The 21,474-nt window shown below is 41.4% G+C and overlaps 1 protein-coding gene across 1 annotated transcript in view; it reads right to left on the bottom strand.

The window, feature by feature from the left end:
- The window catches only part of LOC124620854 (RUS family member 1), a 122,321-nt gene that overhangs the window by 76,228 nt on the left and 24,619 nt on the right, over nt 1-21,474 (bottom strand). The window contains exons 2-3 of the mRNA XM_047147098.1: nt 18,127-18,284; nt 9,162-9,322 (exon numbers count right to left, since the gene is read on the bottom strand). Of these exons, the coding sequence (XP_047003054.1) occupies nt 9,162-9,322; nt 18,127-18,284 (319 nt within the window). The remainder of the gene's footprint in view (nt 1-9,161; nt 9,323-18,126; nt 18,285-21,474) is intronic.

Raw genomic sequence — 21,474 nt, forward strand, 5'->3', positions numbered from 1 at the left:
AACAGGAACATAAAATTTTGTGTTAAAAATAATTTTGTTTGCAAAGGGAAACAGACCAATACTTTCCATCGACACTGGGAGTAGTACGAAAGAAGTGATGAGCAGTATTTATTTGGGCTGATTCCAGCTATACACACAAAACTGCTTATAGTATGCACTGTAGAGCCCCTGTTTACTAGACATCTTTCCATTATTTTGGTCATACTATCACTTCCCAAAATACAGAAAACTTTTTTTAACACCATGCATATGAGTGATAGTAAGAATGGCACAAAAGAGGGAGGAAGTGAGAAGGACATACAAATATAGCACTGAGAGACACTTTAGTGAGACCATGAGGAATGAGGCACAGAAATGGGAAGACAAAGATTTCTGTCACAGGTCAATGAATGCCAAGACAACTGGGCACGCAACAAAGCAGGCTAGGTGGGCATGGAAAAAGATAATAAATAACTAACAAAAGAGAGGAGTGATGTTAACCCTCTATGCAACGTTAGTCCACTTTCCTCTCCTTTATCGAGATTTTCTTGCCAGTAATGTAATCCTCAAACAAAGAAAGGAAGTATTTAGACTGCAATGTGCCTGAATCAATTTGTGCTTGGAATCTGACTGGCTTTAAAATTGGACTAACACTCAATAATAGCACACATTTCTGTGGGAAATGCTAAAAGTCTAGATTGGGGCCAGTGACCTACTTACATATTTCGTGCACCAGTGTTGTCGGAACTCACTGTGAGTTGTGATGGGGACTATGGGGGGCAAGGTAATTCTATAAGAGGTATATCAGCTACTGCTGCATCCACACAGTCAATGAGAGGGTGACAGGAAGATGGTCGTCGGAAGCTAGAGGCTTCGTAATATTCTCACATCAGTAAAGAAGTGAAATCCGCCACGTGGTCAGAAAAAAACTACTGTGTTCTCAGGTCCCACCATGACCACAGCCTCAGAAATCGCAACATGTTCAGATGAAATAGCCAAATATTTGTTACAATGAAGATATAAGTTTCACGGCTGTCCTGTTTGGATGATCAATACAAACAGTGATATGACAGATGACAGGCTGGGTAAACAAAAAAGACAGTGAAGATAAAAATTAATGTAAACAATTCTTTTTTGCTTATTTTATTTCTCCTTGTATTATGAAAATGTAGACAGTTAATAAATGGCATATGTTTAGAATAGGTGTCATATTAATTGGTTACGCAGATACTTTATGTCAATAAAAGTTTGTAATTTCAGTTACACAAGGAGCATCTTAAACAAAAGGGGTGGTTATCTTACATTCAGGGTCATTTTATACTTAGGTAAATACAGTATATTGCTCTGATAAATAAGGAAAATAAAATTTTGCCAAGCTGTCGTCTTAGTTTCTTACATGTCACTCAGCTTCTTATCTTAATACTGAATGCTAGTCTCCATTCTCAATCAAAATTAATATGCTGTAACACATCGTCACAAGGAAAGCAGACAAAGAATATATGTCATACAAAAATTAAACGGAAATGGTGCATGAGGGTCATCTGGAAAGTAAGTTCCATTACAACGTAAAAGTAACATACAAACGGCAGTAACAACGATGTTTATATGCAGTAACAATGATGTTTACAGTCAGTATAAGCAGCTGTCTTCTGCTACTTTTGTCCATATTTCTCTCCACTATTGAAATGTTTATCATAAGAGAGACCAGAATACATAAACCATCACTCCTGAATGTTTTGAGACTGGATTAATAAGAAACAAAAAGGTTAAGATAGTTGTTCCATTGCTTCAGGAGTTCTACGTAATGCCCGTAATGCCCCCCCCCCCCCCCCCCCCCACTTCTCCCCTCCAGTCACCCGTTTGTTTACAATGTAAAGAACACACACAACAACGTGAAATGGTCAGAAAAATCCTTCTTTGGGATGATCAACTCATGTGTCACACAGGTTTGAGAGTCACTTTTGTAACAATCTGTACATGCAGAAACATTTCAGAAAGAAGATGAAGTCAGTTATATTGTCAAATTATTGACCCTACACCCAAATTTCTGTACTTTGTTGTTTTGTGGTTGGTTCACATTGGTAACACAAAGCCTTATCGCCCATTGTGGTTATTTCTAGAGAAAAAATTGTCTGCATTTTGCGTTTAAATCAAGTCACAACAGGTGTTCATGTGTTGCAATTTTTGTTCAAGAGTCGAGGTGTGCAGGATATACTCTGAACTGTGGCCTTACATATCAAACTAGCACTGTGATGTGTAACCCTGCATCTACTTATCTGATAAACAGTTCCACTCACCAAACCATGTAATAGTCTAATGGCTGAAAATAGAAAGTTGCTTGTGGGTTTTTTACTATCTGTTTTGTATGTGAGATGTATATGGGTGGCACCACATATCTTAAAGATGGAATGGCAACTACAGTATTACTGCGAGTTGTGTTATCTTCAAGGACTGTGTGCTTTTTTCCTTGGGTCATCGTCATCATAGACATCGTCCTGGGCTTGAAGTAGCGCAGCTAACCACTAGTAAAAGCACATGCTGTAACAATGTCCGTTTTCAAGAGGTTCATACAAGTAACGTTCCCTGTTGTATAATGTTTTAACATAAGAAGCTATTGTACAATGGAATACAATGTGTGGATTTGGTAACAGAAGGAATACTTTGTATTCATTTAGAGAAAGTTGGAATTTTGTAGAAGTTTATTAGTTCCACACAAGCACAATTGCATAGGTAACAAGAACCATCAGCACTGCACTGGCACGGTTAGAAATAAATTTGAATTTATGTACAGATGTTCAGAATGAAGAGAAGACAATAAATTCCAATCTGAAGAGAGATATATTTAAAGGGAAACACTGCGTTTTGGAGATCGTGACACAACCCAGAATAATTGTGCACTGGAGAGTGATAAAAATTGAAAAAGAAGATTTACTGTAAATCAGAAGTAAGAAGAAATTGAAATTTAATTGAAGATTTATTGAAAATGCTGTTGTTGTCCCCAGCAACCAAGTCAACAGCAGAAAATTTGATGAATTGCAGAAGTGACTACGTGCACTACAGACTAGTGTTTATGAAGAAATAGTCTGCAGTCGAGGTGGTGATGAGCTATTTATGGTGAAAGGCCCTGAAATAAAACCTTGCAGTTGTCCAAGCCATGGGGTGGCAGTCCTATCACCACAAATGAGGGATGTGGACTGATAATCTGCACCACCAAAAAAATGTGTGAATAAATAAATAAATTCAAATACAGAACCTAAATGGAGAAATAATTGGATGGATCTTAAGGATATGAACTCTGGTCTGAAAAGGAAAACACATGTTGTATTTTGGAATGTAAGAACATTCAGAGAGGCAGGAAGATTAAACCAGGAAAAGAGAGATGGAGAACTACCAATTGGGTATACTGGACCTTTGTGAAACTAGGTAACCCGAGTATGGAAAGCTCATACAAAATGTTGGAGTGCTGTTGTATGTATGACAGACGGGTGAAGATGCATTGCCCAGGGGTAGTGTGGGGCTCTTACAATCTAAGAACTGCAAAAGGAGCTTACTGGAGTGGAGTGGAAACCAGTCTCAGAAAGGATAATAATCATGTGCTTTAAAACAAATGTGTAAAATATCACTGAAATTCAATGTTATTCAACAGCTGAAGTGGATGAAGGAGAGTTAAAAGATGCATTTTATACAGAGCTAAATGGAGTCCTTGGACAAACTAATTGGAGATATAAAAATTTTAATGTGGTGCTTGAATGCAACAATTGACTCAGAAAATGAAGGGTTTGAACATGGCATTGGAAACAAAAATGTAAATGGTGAACTGCTGTGTACTGAGCATGAATTAATCACTGGAGGTACACTGTTTCCATATCGTAACTGCCCTAAGACAACATGGGTCTCACCACGTAATGTTAATACAAATCAAATAGATCACATAGCCACAAACCATTTCAACACACACTGTTCCATGTGGAAATAGAAAGGGAGCAGACACTGGAAGTGACCACCACCTAGTTTTGATAGAGTTTTGATTGAAAAAGAGCAAATAAAACCAAGCTCATTCATAGGAGCGAAAAAGAAAACAAAAGGAAACACACACAGAAAGGTTAAAAACCAGTGCATCAATGAAAGATTTGCTGTTGAACTACAAAACAGATTTCAGGTTCTCCCTGGAGAAAAAAAAAAAAACTTTGCACAAGAAGGAACTGAAATAGGCTGGCAAACACTTATAGGCAGTTATCTACACGCTGGAGAGAACAGCTTAGGATTTAAGATACATCGAAGGAAAGAATGGATTTCTGATGACATGTGGAATCACAGTAACAGCACAAAAGAACTAAAACTAAAACTAGGAAGAAGGTGCGTAAAAGGAAATGGATAGATAATCAGGCACAGTTAGCAAACAAGGCAGCAAGATGGGGGCGGGGGCAAATTATAAAAGAGCTCCACAAAAATCACTGAATGGCTGTCAATGAAAAACTTTAAACAGGAAGGACCAGCTAAGAGGAAGGAAGGCGTGGTGATTAGGACTCAACAGGCACAGCTACAGAGATGGGAAGAGCATTTCAAGGAGATGTTAAATTTTGAAGACAATTTTCGAGCAACAGGTGAGAGATGTTTCCACAACAGATGAAATTAGGATTACTTTGAGACACGTAAAAATGCAATGGCTCCAGATGTACAAAACATAGCAACAGAGTTCTCAAAAGCCAATCTTGCAATTACAGCAAAAATCCACCACCCCCTGTTGCTGTTGAAGCATATTTGGCTCTAAGAGAAACCTACAATGAAGTGGAAAAATGGACTGGGGGTAAAGCGCCCACAAAAAGGGAAATTTGACAGTTCATAAAAACTGGTGTGGGACCCTGTATTACATTGGTGTTAGTGTCCTGCAAGGACCTCACCAGAATTCTTTTAATCATATTTAAAGATTCACTCGAAAATCAAGTGCAAAAAGAACAAGCTGTTTTATGACACAACACAGTTGTTTTGATCTTATTAATACTCTAAGGATCATCTTACAGAAAAGTAAAGAATTCCAAGCAACCATGAACCTGGCACTGATTGATTTCAAGAAGGCCATAAATTTTGTAAAATCATACAGGTGTTGCAGAAGTATGGTATACCACAGAAGATTCTGAACATCATCAAAGATCTGTATGATGGCTACAGATGTCGTGTGCTCTGAAATGGAAATCTCACAGATCCAATAGAGGCAATAACTGGAGTCCAGCAGGGTTTTATTTTGTCACCAATGCTTTTTCTACTTGTCCTTGACTCAGTAATGAAAAGATTGGCTGCAGATGGCAGAAGAGGAATCCAATGGTGGATCCATGAATGAATGGAGGATCTGGATTTTGCAGACAACATACAGTATTTACTCGAATCTAAGCTGCACTTTTTTTTCCGGTTTTTGTAATCCAAAAAACCACCTGCGGCTTAGAATCGAGTGCAAAGTAAGCGGAAGTTCTGAAATATGTTGGTAGGTGCCACCACAAATAACTTCTAACGTCGAATATATGTAGCGCTACACAGGCATGCTTTGCAGCCACAAAGATAAATACTGGCGCTAAAACCTCTGCGTCAATAAATAAATTAAAAAAAAAAAAGGTGGAAGACTAGCTTTTTTCTCCGCCCAGAATTTCGACCACTGCATTTTCATACATTATCCAACGAAGTAAATACAAATTCCGTATTGTTCATCTTCCAATGTAGCAGCTTTTCAATGTACTATGGAAATCCGACTGGCAAGACTGTTTGGGATGTTTGTCAGTATGACCAACTCTACGTTCTGAATTTTTTCCTACCTGTGAGAAGAGATGTTTGCTAATAGGAACTTTTATGAATTGTGAATCACATGCAGTAGTCTCTTCACCATAAGAACAATACGAGTATACACATTTTGCCATGTATTCTTTCGTGTTTGATGCTATCTCATTTAGATCCTGTCCACCTAATAAACTACGAAATTAGAGTGAGACAACAGCAATCGTGGAAGAATACACATATCATGTCATGTTTACATTCGTATTATTCTTATGCCTAATAGTGATACAGTCAGAAATGAAGCACGGAAATTGACTAGATTTTTAAATCTAAGATGACTCTAATTTCTGTGCGGAAAGTAATGCACTAAAGAGGCGTCTGCAAAGATTTTCAAACAGAGAAAATTTTTCGCTAAAATCTCGTTCAGAACATCTATAATACGCAGTTTATTATTTGGTTCTTGTTGATCATTATCAAAGAAAGAAGCAGTGTAAATAACAACAAATAGCAGTCTCTTGCCATTGTTTCGCTAATGAGACAATTCCTCTCTTTTTGTTTTTTTCTACTTGTAAGCGGCGGCAGTGCGCACAAAAGCAAGCCATGCCGCGAGCGGCAACAGGTCGTAAACACTCATTATCAGAATGCGACAAACAATGCATGACACAGTACAGTAATGCATTTTCAGCTTAGAGTGACGTAAACACCTATAACAAAGAGAATGGCACTTATCAGATCAAAGAAAAATAAGCAATCAATTCAAACCAGACGAAGCACGTGAAAAACGAAGGGTACCCGTATAAATACAGATGGAGCGCCTGACACATAGCAATGGCTACCTGGTAAAGCTTAACTGCTAAGCTTACGACTCGAACCAAACTACTGTAGCTGTATCGTCATTCATTCGACCTAAATTGTGTCTCATATTACAATGGACCATCTTTGTTTCGATTTGGAGGTGTGGCCTAAAACTTTTCTCTCCCCTTGAATTTCGAGTCTCAAATTTCAGGTGTGGCTTAGATTCATGAAAATTTTTTTTCCTTGATTTTGAGTCTCATTTTTCAGGTGCGGCTTAGATTCAAGAGCGGCTTAGATTCGAGCAAATACGGTAGTTTTGTTAGCTCAAAGGCCGACAGATATGGAAATTAAATTAAACTCACCAAAAAATGAAGCAGAGATTGCTGCCTCAAGATAAATGTACATAAAACAAAGGAAATGAGAGTAAATTCTGGGAACATGGAAGTGTGTCTCTTCATATGGGGGCAGCTGGCAGAGGCTGTCAATGCATTCTTCTATCTGTGTAGTGTGGTGACAGATGATGATGGAGCTGGAGAAGATGTGGTGAACAGCATAAAGAAGGCAAATGCTGCCATCATATAATCATATCCAATGTGGAAAACAGAAAAATCACATGCAAAACAAAAATTGATATTTTAAGGTGCCCTATAAGCAGTGAAAGTCGGAAAGTAGACAAGAAAGTAACATCATCACAGTTACAGAGCTTTATAAATATGTATCTCCATCATGAATATCTAGTGGCCTGAAAAAATAATCACGAGCTATGGAGGAAAGCAAACCAGATAAATAACAAAGACCACATATGGGAAAGTGAAAATGCCTGATGCACACACCGAGAAAGCCAGACGAAGCAGTTACAAAGATACTGCCATGGAATCTCCAGGGAAAAAGGATAAGACACAAGCCTAGTTCTACATGGAAGAGGATGAGGGAAGGAGAAGCAAGGTGAGTTGAAAGACCTGGGCAAAGACTGAGATGGATGGTGAGTACTCCTGGATGCCCTATGCCCCCTTAGGGGCCGAAGGAGTTAAGCCAAGTAAGTCACAGGCAGAACTGCATCAGTGTCAAGGTATGTCAGGTCCCACATGGGCACTGTCATAAGTAAATTTGAGTTAAGGTGTGTACATTTGGAGCAAGAGTAGGCAATAAATCCCAATGTGAATACACATATATTTAACAGGGAAATATATAGCATACACTTTTCTCTTCTTCAAAGAGCTCTGGACAATGTCCAGAGCACTTGATTAAGAGATGTTGCTCTACTGCAATTTGTGACACAACATAGGCACACTACCACTGCACATCCACCACTTAACACTGCCTGCCTACAACCGACTGGTTGAATGCACAGCTGTTGTTTACAGTTGTTAGTTCAAGCTGCCACCATAGTTACTGCACTGACATTGCTTATATGCCTTGAATAAAATCAGTCATGGAACTTTTCGGACAGATGGCATCTGTCCTCATCACTAAAATTTACACTAGTGATGACCGACTGTTGAAAGCTCTTTCTTTTTTTAAATCATTATAATAATAGAAGAATAATTCAGAAATAAACAGTTTGAGGTGCAGAAAGAAGTAAAGATAACTAGCAGTCAGATAAGGACAGCAAGGAGGAAGAGGAAATTGTCCCATCAAATCTCCCTGCCACGCATAGTCGTACTGGCTACATATTTGTTTTGTAAAATAACAATAACTTCCACTCTCCCGACTGTCATTCTGTTTCAGTTTATGTGTTGCAGTACCTTGTCCTCTGTGATGACAGAGCTTAAGATGTCATAACATTCAGCTCTGTATTAGTTCAAGAAGCCCCTTACAATGTGATGTAATTTCATTTTTTTATTCTTCTGTTGATACTATCAATAACCTGTGAGCACATACTTTATTATGATTGAATCTGGTAATCACAATTTCATGTATAATTGTCCATGAAACATTTACAAACTGAAATACAAGTGTTAACATCATGAAACATTCATTCTCTTTTGCTATGTTCACCCTTCCCTTAATTTCCGAGTCATCTTCCACGGACTCTCACATCACAGTTTATTGAAAACATTCTCACCTCCCGCACTGAACATCTGGATCCAGCTTTCTTTCCCATAAAATCTGCACATTTGATGATGACTATCTGTTGCTGTTGTTATATTTTACATGTGGAATAAATAAATAACTGCCCATGTATTTCAGTTTTGGTGCAGTTTCCTTTATTCAACTTAACACTAAAACCTGTCTTCACTAATAAGCAATTGCCAAGAAAATGCAGCTAGCATGTATTCACAGCCAAAAACAACAAACCTATCATGACATATTAGTATAACAGACGACTGCAACGTAGCCAAGATTTAACAACAGAACTTGCTTCTGGAATGCAAAAAAATGGTTCAAATGGCTCTAAGCACTATGGGACTTAACATATGAGGTCATCAGTCCCCTAGACTTAGAACTACTTAAACCTAACCAACCTAAAGACATCACACATATCCATGCCCGAGGCAGGATTTGAACCTGTGACCGTAGCAGCAGCGTGGTTCTGGACTGAAGCACCTAGAACTGCTTGGCCACAGCAGCCAGCTCTGGAAATGCACATCACAGTTAATTTTACTATGACTAAGAAAGCTTACCCCTTCCACCATGCGAAACATATACTTCCAACCATACCAGTGCCATCTTTAAAAATCCAGGTTATGGCAGCTGCCAGTGGTGTTGCATCAGCACTACCAACCCCAATACCAGCCATGATGGCACGTGCTGCCAAAGTACCCGTCAGCGTGCTGCAGAAGGCCTAGCACCAAAGAAAACAAAACTGTCAGAAGAACTTTGTCAGAGAACTCTGAATATTTTAAGAGTTTCAGTCATTCATTACAGTTGCTACTATTCTTAGTTTTTGAAATCAAGATATGTCAAAGTGTTCCATGCTATGAATTCCTTTCTTAAAATTACACGATAACTGGCTGTATTGCAAGCTTTCAATCATTTCCAAATTTACATAAAAAACACCCCTTTCTGGGTACCCAGACAATATGTCACTTTCATTTTCATGAAATATTTTGACAACTGCCCTTGTCTTTTCTCTCTTTTTTTTAATCTAATGCTTCTGCTGCTGTTTGATACCTGGATTCAACACAGACAATAATGCAAAAACTAAGTGCCAACTTTTATACATACATTTAATTACAAATTTTACAAAAAATAAAGGTAACTACTCATCTATAGTGAATCAATGTATGGAGCACAGAAACACCTTACAGATAATAGCATTCACAATAGCTTTTGAGAAATAGCTCTTTTTCTATCCAAAGAGCACACACACAGCCAAGCAGACACCCAAATGAATTCTTTCATGGCCATGGGAGGACTAATTATTGACTGATTATTGAAAGCAGTTGTCTGAACTGATGCAAGTGGGGAGGGGATAAGGAAGGAAACAAAGAGGGGGTAGCAGGAAAGAGACACGTCTTTGGCCAGATGTCTGTGTGGTTGTGCAATACGGAAAAAGTACAGAAGGTATAGCGAAAAGCGATGTAGGAAGGAAAAACACACAAACATTACAACTATGGTACCATCCAAGAAGTCCAACATTATCTCAAGCACCTCCTCAAGGCCTTAGGTCCATCCGAAAACCTGACATCTGAATGCATCTACCTCCTCAAACCAGGAATTCCCCCACACTCCCACTCACACCTACTTACCAAACTCTACAAAGCCAACCCCACAGGCCTCTCTACCAGTTGTGCCCAATTGTGGTTGGGTACAATGCTCACACAGAGTGAACCTCTGCCTTTGTTAACCAAAACCTTCAAACAATTGTCCATACCCCACCATCCTACATTCAAGACACTGCTCACTTCCTTCACCGCCTCTCCACATTTCCTGTCCCATTACCAACAAGACTCATTGTTAGTAAATTTGGACACAACATTCTTGTACACTTTGTGGCCATGGAACACTACCTTTCCAATCACTCTTCTGATACCAAACTCACCACCTTTTCCCTCATCCTCCTAACCAACCACATACTGATCCAAAACTATTTCACTTTTGAAAGACAAATCTACAAACAAATCCATGGTACTGCCATGGGTACTCTCATGGTGCTATCCTATGCCAGCTTGTTTATGGGCCATCTGGAGGAATCTTTTCTACACAGTTAACACCTAAAACCACTTATCTGGTTCAGATTCACTGATGACAGTTTCATGATCTGGACTCACATCAAGGACATACTTTGCTCCTCCCTCCATAACCTAATCACGTATTCCCAAATCCACTTCACCTGATCCTTCTCAACACAACAAGCTACCTGCCTTGATATCGATCACCACCTCTCACTTGGCTCAACAAACGTGTACATCCATCCATATCATGTCCATCAACCTCCAACAGTGCCTCCATTCTCACAGCTCTCAACCGTTCCATGTTAAAATATCTTCCTTGCAGCCTTGCCATCCATGGATACTGCATCTGCAGTGGTAAGCAGGAGTTGAAATATAATGGTTACCTTACCAGAGCCTTTACTGACATACAATACACTACCAAGCTCATTCGCAAACTAATCTTCCATGCTATCTGCTCCTCTGACACCTAAAAATTTGTTAACCAGCCACCGTACAACTCTGGTCACCCAATATCACCCTGGCCTTTTAGATATCAACCACATCCTACACCAGGGCTTCAACTACTTCTTTTCATGCCCCAGCATGAAGGCTATCTTACCTAAAATACTACCCACAAATAGTGCTCCACTGCCAACCTAACCTACAGAATATCCTGGCCCATCCCTATTACAATCCTACTCCCAATCCTGCACCGCCATGGGACAGTCCCTTATAGTCGGCCAAGGTGCAAGTCCTGTCCCATACATCCACAAACTACCTCCTACCACAGTCCAGTCACAGGTGTTTTCTACCTAATAAAAGGCAAGACCATTTTGAAATCAGCCATGTTATATATTAGCCATGCTGCAATTACTATACAGCATTCAACGTGCGCATGACAAATAACCAACAGTCAATTTACACGAATGGCCAAAGCCAAACTGTGGCAAGCCACAAACGTGACCATCCGGTGTTTGTAACTGCTTCTCACAACACAGATGACTTCAACAGTGGTTACACTATGCACATCATTTAGATACTCAAAGGCCCCTGGCCATAACTCTGCTAACCTTTTCCCACTCCCTCACCTTACCTTTTCCCAACTGCTTTCAATAATCAAGTATCCATGACTAGTCTCACTGTGGCTACAGGAGCGTATGTTTGGATGTCTGAGTGGTTGTGTGTGTATGTGTGTACTTTGGTCAGAAAAAGAGCTCTTGCTCAAACGCAAGTGTGAATGCTGTTTTCTGTTATGTGTTCCTGTGCTCCATGCATTGATCAGCTACAGATGAGTGGTTCCCTTTCCTTTATTTTATGTATTGCTCCACCCATGAATTTTCATAACTGTTATATAATTACCGAGTTTGATAGCAATTCTGTCCTCAGAATGAATCATCTCCGTGCAGTGATGTAAGCATAGATTTAAACCTTTCTGTAAGATTGAAACTGTGTGCTGGTTCAGGTCTTGAACTAGGAACCTTCGTCGTTCATGGGCTATTGCTTACCTGACTCATCTATCCATGCATGACTCACAGCCCACCCTCTCAAGTTCACTTCCACTGGTAACTCACTCATATCTTCCATACTTCCCAGAAGTACTCCTGCATAATGGTTACTTCCTGGTACACAACAAAGCTGTTGTTTATATTTTATGTACAATACTTTGCCAACCAACCCACTCATCTTCTTCAGATGCTGTTTTGCTGTTAAGTGTGCTCACTCACTGGACTCCAACTCGACTATGAACTACTTTTGGCCCCGTGTCACTGTTTATAGCCAAGTGACTACCAATGCCACCTACATGATAGGGTTCTCTTTTGTTATTCATAGCCTTTACTGATATTCCTTGAAACACACATTCCCTTAGTGTTTGCACGCTAGGAAGAAAACCTTGACATCTTGCACAAAAAGCCAAGCCACAGTGCACACAGCCCAACAGTAATTAATCTCACTGGCAAACATTTGGACAAGGATTTAAGGGGGTTAAATTTTGCACCTAATGCAAAAATGCTACCAACAGGAGATTATATTAGCTCTGTTGAGCATGTTGCAGCTTTACTACCACCAGAAGCAGTAGAAGAGGTGTGCCCTGAAACTTGTAGAGCCCTTAACCAAGGCACCAATGATAAGATCCAACATATCCAAGAAAGAACGAGTACCACTGTAAAATCTGTGAGAGGACAAGGCAACTAATTCTGCTGCTGACAAGGGCAACACCATGGTCCTAATGTCACATCTGGACTACAATACAAAGATTTTTGATCTTCTGAATGACACTGTCCCAGAAAGATAAATGCCGATCCTACAAATAACTCAACTAATCAAACAATGGAAAATACAGGATGGAATGTAACAATATTATGAAAAGGAAAATTGCTACTCACTATATAGCGGAGGTAGGCACAACAAAAAGATTGTCACAGATAAAGCTTTCGGCCACTATGTCTTTTGTCAAAAATAAACCACACACACACACACACACACACACACACACACAGACACACACACACACACACACACACACACACACACACACACACACACACCTGCAGTCTCAGGCACCTGAAGCCACACTGCGAGCAGCAGCACCAGTGCATGATGGGAGTAGCGACTGGTTGGGGGTAAGGAGCACTCTGGCATGGGAGGGGGGAGGGATAGTAGGATATGGGTGGCTGTCAGTGCAGTGCTGCTGATGAGCGCAAAGGGATGATGTGGAGAGAGTGTGTAGGGCAGTTATGTACAGTTGGGAAGTTAGACAGAGGGTAGGGGAGAGGTGGGGAGGGTAGCAGAAAAGGAGAGATGTAAAAAGACTGGGTGTGATGGTGGAATGAGGGCTGTGTAGTGCTGGGATGGGAACAGGGAAGGGGCTGGATGGGTGAGGATGATGACTAATGAAGGTTGAGGCCAGGAGGGTTACGGGAACATAGGATATATTGCATGGAAAGTTCTCACCTGCGCAGTTCAGAGAATCTGGTGTTGGTTGGAAGGATCCATATGGCACAGGCTGTGAAGCAGTCACTGAAATGAAGGATGCCATGTTTGGCAGTGTGCTCAGCAACAGGGTGGTCCACTTGTTTCTTGGCCAGTTTGTCGATGACTATTCATGTGGACAGAAAATCTGGTGTTGGAAGGCGCGGAAGCTGAGTGCTCGCCATAGGGTATGGACATGGATACCCACTAGGGGTATATGTGCTCCGGTGTGCATCTGCGCTGCGAGCCTCGCCATGCGAGTGCACCACTCTCTGCATCATGTGTAGTCCACAGCCAATCATGTTTCCCATGGTCATGTATTTAGGTGGCCGAGTGGTGCTACCCCAGCAATCTGGTACTCGCTGCAGTTTGCGTGTGCATCTCGGGCGTACTGCATTCTAGTTCTGTATGCTGAGATACATATTGTCATTGTTTGGAGTGTTCCTGCATTGTTGTTGTCTCGCCGTGTTTATCACCTCAGTTCTTGCTTGCTTGCTTTGTGGTCTGTTCCGGTTGGTCGTAGTGTCTGCTGTGCCCTATTTGTTCATCTGTCCTGTCCGTTCATTGTTAGCGATACCTCCAGCGACTCCCCTACCTGGTGGCTTCTCATCTCCATTCTCTGCTGTGCATTGCTTGCCTGTTGCTCATGGCTATAACGGATAGCTTGTTGGTTGTCATGCCCACATAGAATGCAGCACTGTGGTTGCAGCTTAGCTTGTAGATGACATGTTTGGTTTCACAGGTAGCCCTGCCTTTCATGGGATAGGTGATGTTTCATTACTGGACTGGAGCAGGTGGTGATGGGAGGATGTATGGGACAGGTCTTGCATCTAGGTCTATTACAGGGGTATGACCCATGAGGTAAGGGGCTGGAAGCAGGGGTTGAACAGGGATGGACAAGTATATTGTGTTGGTTGTAGACTGGAAAAATAAGGCACTGGAGACTTGTTTTTGTACAAGGTTGGGAGGATAATTACATGCTGTGAAGGCCTCAGCTAGACCATCGGTATATTTCGAGAGGAGCCAATCATCACTGCAGATGCGATGACCAAGGGTGTCTAGGCTGTATGGAAGGGACTTCTCTGTATGGAAAGGGTGACAGCCATCAAAGTGGAGGTATTGCTAGTGGTTAGTAGATTTGATGTGGACAGAGATACCGATGTAGCCATCTTTCAGGTGGAGGCCAACATCTAGGATCATGGCAGGTTGGGTTGAGTAGGAACAGGTGAAGTAAGTGGGGGAGAAGTTGTTGAGGTTCTGGAGGAATGTGGATAGGTTGTCCTCACTCTCAATCAACATCGCAAAGATATCAATGAATCTGAACCAGGAGAGTGGTTTAGGATTTTGGATGTTTAGGAAGAATTCCTCTAGATGGCCCACAAATAGGTTGGCATAGGATGGTGTCATGTGGGTGTACCATCCTATGCCCACTTATTCATGGGCCATCTAAAGGAATCTCTCCTAAACAGCCAGAAACCTGCAGTGACAAGTGGTCCCACTTGAAATATACCACGGCCTCACTGAAGCCTTCACAGACCATAACCTTGTACAAAAACTAATCTCCCATGCTGACAGACCTATACACCAGCTAGCAAAGTACCTAAAATATCTTCTCTGCAAATATGTGGGGAAGTGCAAGCATCACATCTGCAACCCTGTTTACATTCTACACCACCTCTGTCAACTATGGATACAGATACTCGGACATACTGAAAGAACATACATCATTCCTATATAATATACACTCCTGGAAATTGAAATAAGAACACCGTGAATTCATTGTCCCAGGAAGGGGAAACTTTATTGACACACTCCTGGGGTCAGATACATCACATGATCACACTGACAGAACCACAGGCACATAGACACAGGCAACAGAGCATGCACAATGTCGGCACTAGTACAGTGTATATCCACCTTTCGCAGCAAAGCAGGCTGCTATTCTCCCATGGAGACGATCGTAGAGATGCTGGATGTAGTCCTGTGGAACGGCTTGCCATGCCATTTCCACCTGGCGCCTCAGTTAGACCAGCGTTCGTGCTGGACGTGCAGACCGCGTGAGACGACGCTTCATCCAGTCCCAAACATGCTCAATGGGGGACAGATCCGGAGATCTTGCTGGCCAGCGTAGTTGACTTACACCTTCTAGAGCACGTTGGGTGGCACGGGATACATGCGGACGTGCATTGTCCTGTTGGAACAGCAAGTTCCCTTGCCGGTCTAGGAATGGTAGAACGATGGGTTCGATGACGGTTTGGATGTACCGTGCACTATTCAATGTCCCCTCGATGATCACCAGTGGTGTACGGCCAGTGTAGGAGATCGCTCCCCACACCATGATGCCGGGTGTTGGCCCTGTGTGCCTCGGTCGTATGCAGTCCTGATTGTGGCGCTCACCTGCACGGCCCCAAACACGCATACGACCATCATTGGCACCAAGGCAGAAGCGACTCTCATCGCTGAAGACGACACGTCTCCATTCGTCCCTCCATTCACGCCTGTCGCGACACCACTGGAGGCGGGCTGCACGATGTTGGGGCGTGAGCGGAATACGGCCTAACGGTGTGCGGGACCGTAGCCCATCTTCATGGAGACGGTTGCGAATGGTCCTCACCGATACCCCAGGAGCAACAGTGTCTCTAATTTGCTGGGAAGTGGCGGTGCGGTCCCCTACGGCACAGCGTAGGATCCTACGGTCTTGGCGTGCATCCGTGCGTCGCTGCGGTCCGGTCCCAAGTCGACGGGCACGTGCACCTTCCGCCGACCACTGGCGACAACATCGATGTACTGTGGAGACCTCACGCCCCACGTGTTGAGCAATTCGGCGGTACGTCCACCCGGCCTCCCGCATGCCCACTATACGCCCTCGCTCAAAGTCCGTCAACTGCACATACGGTTCACGTCCACGCTGTCGCGGCATGCTACCAGTGTTAAAGACTGCGATGGAGCTCCGTATGCCACGGCAAACTGGCTGACACTGACGGCGGCGGTGCACAAATGCTGCGCAGCTAGCGCCATTCGACGGCCAACACCGCGGTTGCTGGTGTGTCCGCTGTGCCGTGCGTGTGATCATTGCTTGTACAGCCCTCTCGCAGTGTCCGGAGCAAGTATGGTGGGTCTGACACACCGGTGTCAATGTGTTCTTTTTTCCATTTCCAGGAGTGTATATACGCCAAATGGCTTTACAATATTTCTGTGTGGAATGCAATTAAGCTGCAAGCAAGTGGATTAATGCATAGGGGCGCTGCTTTATAGCATGCAGCATCTGGAGATTTTGATTAGATGGGGGAAATCCAGGTTTGACTTTGGTCCGGCACAAATTTTCATCTGTCACTGTTGAGTTCATTCAATGCCCCATTGCAGCTGAGTACTGATATTTCTTTCGTCATGATTCAGTACAGCTGCTGATCAATCAATGGTGTCTGTTCTTTTGGACATACATGTCAGAAAGAAAAGAGACCATACCTATATAATACCAGGTAAATCTGTTCTATAGCTGATGATACCACCTTAATTTCAACTGGAAATGACAGAGGACTTAAGGGAACAAAGCAAAGCCAACCTAATAATTCCTAGTATCTGGATAAAGACAATGAATTAACTGTAAACCAGAATAAAACTGAAAATTTAATTTTTGGTTTAGGCAATATCAACAATGATTGTGTGTCAGTTAAACATCTGAATGGACCCTTGGATTCCAAATTAAGTTGGAACCTCCATAAAAAGTCTATATGCAATACATTATCAAGATACGTATATCTTTTACATAAATTTAGAGCATGTGTGAGTCAAAACATTATGTTCAACTCCTATTATGCATTTTTTCATAGCTACATAACATACTGCATACTACTTTGGGACAACTCCACTGGGGAAAAAAAAAAAGAGTTTTTAGGTGGCAGAAAAAGGCTCTTAGATGTGTAGCAAGTATTTTCAAAAACAATGTATCTTGAATGCCAAGTTTCAAGAAACTGGGTGCCATGACAATACCATCATTGTGTATCTTTAGTTGCAGTCTATACAAAAGAAAACCAAGACAGATACAAATTAAGGCAACAATTTCATTGTCACAATATATGAAACAAACAAAAGATTGACCAACCCTTTACAAGACTAAGCAAGACTCACAACAGCTGTACATACCTTCGTATAAAATTGTTCAATGCACTGCCACCAAAAGCACTTACTACCTTATTAAAAACCTTCAGAAATCTTCTACAAAACTGGCTGAAAAAGAAGGCTTTTAGTGCAATAGAGGAATTTTTTGATTGTGCAGAAAGAGACCTAAAATTTTAACTTATCACACTGCATGTATGTAAATCCACATGATTTAACTGTTTTTTTACTGTTATTATATGTATCCTATCTATTGCTCAATTTGCACTAACCATAACCATCAATAGCATCAAAACTCTCAAAGATGAAATAAATAAATGAATAAATAAATTATGTGTGTACTCAAAATTAGAGTCATCTGTAAAGTAGCCTAAAAATTTACAAGCTACAGAAATTGTCATCTTACCTGAACTGTATCCCATATCTGGTAGTTGAAGTAGTCACTGCTAACACTATCAGGGTAGCCTTGTGGCAGAAATACTTGGCGTAGGAACTCCAACAGACGGACACGATAAGTGTGAGCATAAGAAACTGATGATTCCACACAAACAATGTCGTCCTGAACTGAGGAAATAAAGAATATTGTTACCACCTGGAATGCTTTGAACAGTACAAGTTTTAACAATATGAATGCAGTATTGAATGTTTCCATGTTTCAAACATATTTCAAGGAGACTGAAGGTCAGATTCAATACGACAGTTTGGTTCACATTGGAAAAAAAATGCAAAGACTGTTTTGACAATGCTGTCATCATGGAAGATTTCTGTCCTGCAGCTATCCAAACAAAAAACAGAGGTGATTGCTGCTGGAAAATATAGGAATGATACAGCTACTAAGCATTTCAGGAGCATAAAATATCCTCAAACCATGGAGTCTGTGCCATTTTATTTTTTATTTTTTTTATTTTTTTAGGCTGAGCTTAATCTGTGTGGGTTGAGGAGAGGGAGGGGATGTATCTTACATTATTTTTTCAAACTGAATTACTTCTTTTCCATTTATACATTCCATGCTATTTGCCTCAAAGATGACCTCATCTGCAAGAAGTAATTGCACAAACCTGGACACACTGTGGTGACAAAAGTCATGGGATAGTTACATGCACATATACAGATGGCGGTAGTATTGCATACAAAAGGTATAAATGGGTAGTACATTGGCGGAGCTGTCATTTGTACTCAGGTGATTCATGTGAAAAGGTTTCCATGAGGTTATGGCTGCACGATAGAAATTAACAGACATTGAACATGGGATGGTAGTTGGAGTGATGCATGTTTGACATTCCATTTCAGAAACTGTTTGGGAAATCAATACTCCAAGATCCTTAGTGTCAAGAGTGTGCTGAGAACACCAAATTTCAGGCATTACCTCTCACCAAGGACAGCGCAGTGGTCAATGGCCTTCACTTAACAACCGAGAGCGGCAGCATTTGCACAGAGTCAACAGTGCTAACAAACAAGTAACACACTGTGAAATAACCACAGAAATCAATGCCCGATGTACAATGAACATATCCATTAGGACAGTGATACAAAATCTGGCATTAATGGGCTATGGCAGCAGACAACCAACGCAAATGCCTTTGCTGACAGCAAGACACTATCGGAAGTGCCTCTCCTGGGATTGTGACCATATCGATTGAACATTACATGACTGGAAAATCATGGCCTGGTCAGATGAGTCCACATTTAAGTTGGTAAGAGGTGATGTTTGGGTCCGAGTGTGGTGCAGACTCCATACAGCAATGACTCGAGTTGTCAACATGGCACTGTGCAAGCAAGTGGTGGCTCCATAATGGTATGGGCTGTGTTGACTTGTAATGGACTGGATCCTCTGGTCCAAATGAACTGATCATCAACTGGAAATGGATATGTTTGGCTACTTGAATACCATTTGCAGCAAACAATGAAATTTTTTTGGATGACAATACGCCATTTGTATGACAATGAGCAATGCGAACAACTGTTCGTGACTGGTCTGAAGAATATTCTGGACAATTGGAGCAAATAATTTGGCCATTAAGGTTGCCTGACAAGAATCCCATCGAATATTTATTGGACATAATTGAGAGGTCAGTTTGTGCACAAAATCCAGAACTGGCAACATTTTCATAATTATGGACAGCTATAAAGGCAGCATGTCCCAATATTTCTGCAGGGGACATCCAACGGCTTGTTGATTCCATGCTATGTGGAATAGCTGCATTACACCGGGCAGAAGAAGGTCCAACACGATATTAGGAGGTATCTCATGACTTTCATCAGTTTGTTTGGTTTACCAGAAATCCACTAACATCTTCTAAAAGCAGAATGGTGTGTTACTGATTACTTAAACAGAGAATATGAATTTCAGTTGTTAATGAAGCACAATGTCTAACACGGAAAACAAAATCAGAAAATAGAAGAAAACATGATACAGTATCAGTGGTCTATGCCTAGTCATATAGTCCAATATTAACCTCAAATGGTTCACTGAACTTCTTTCTCACTGAATTAGCATGATTGACACGGAGTGTCTCAAGTATCCTGTAAAAACCACAGTCCTAGTCTCTAAAAACCACAGACCAAATTATTCGCTTGAATTGTTCAGAATGTTCTTCAGACCAGTCACGAACAGTTGTGGCCTGGTGGCATGGCACACTGACATCCATAAAAATTCCATCATTATTTGCTGCAAATGGTCTTCAAGTAGCCAAACATATCCATTTCCGGTCAATGATCAGTTCATTTGGACCAGAAGACCCGCTCCATTCTGTGTAAACACAGCCCACGCCGTTATGGAGCTAGCAGTAGCTTGCACAGTGCCTTGTTGAAAAATTGGGTCCACGGCTTTGCCTTGTTTCCTACAGAGAAACTGAGTTATTGTCAATAAAATCAACATTACTGTATCAGAAAATTTTCAAGTTATGAGCAAAGGATAGCGAAAATTTAATGTCTCCTCTCAATAAGTATTTGATATTCTGGATACATTTAAGACTGATAACACTGTTAGCAAGATGAATACTGTGATTGCTCACACATGATCAGAAGTCGAATACCTTGACCAATTCCTCATCACATCATGCTACATCTAGGTGTAATCAATGCTAGCTTTTGCTATTATGTCAACAACTGAAGGTGGAGGATGGGGAGAGAAGGGGTGTCGGAGGGGAGGGGGGAGAATGAGAGGAAAGGGAAGGAACTCATGATGTCACCTGCATCGGGACTTTATGTGGCGTTAGCAGTGCTAAATGAAAATGTGTGCCAGATCAGGATTTCAACCTGGGATCTGCTTACTAGGCAGTTGGGTTAAGTACTGTGCCACACAGACACAGTATTTATCACAACTGCGCGAACTATCTCGGTACACCACTCGGCTGACCCACTTTCCCACAGAGCCCCACCTATCTCCAGTACCCATCCGTGTCCTCCATGCTCACTACTTTGAGGTTCCCACAGGAGGTTCAATGTGATGGTGCATACACACTAAAAGTGGTGGATTCACAGCCCATTGAGGTGACTAAGTGTCTGAAAGAACAGGCAGCACTCACTCATATAAACAATTTACTTAGATGCTGTGTCATTGTTGATGCACTTTCAACTTGAGAGTAAATAATAATCACATTAGTAGTATTTACTTTGCTAATGCACTGAATAATATCACAATAGCTGATTCGCAAATTGGGAAAATCAGAAAGATGTATGTAGATGCACATTTACTGACTAACTAGGCAAGTGCTAACCAAGCTAAGTCCATAAAATGGCAGTTTATGTAATA

The sequence above is a fragment of the Schistocerca americana genome, chromosome 1 (genome assembly GCF_021461395.2).
Source record: "Schistocerca americana isolate TAMUIC-IGC-003095 chromosome 1, iqSchAmer2.1, whole genome shotgun sequence".
In the NCBI taxonomy this organism is placed as follows: domain Eukaryota; kingdom Metazoa; phylum Arthropoda; class Insecta; order Orthoptera; family Acrididae; genus Schistocerca; species Schistocerca americana.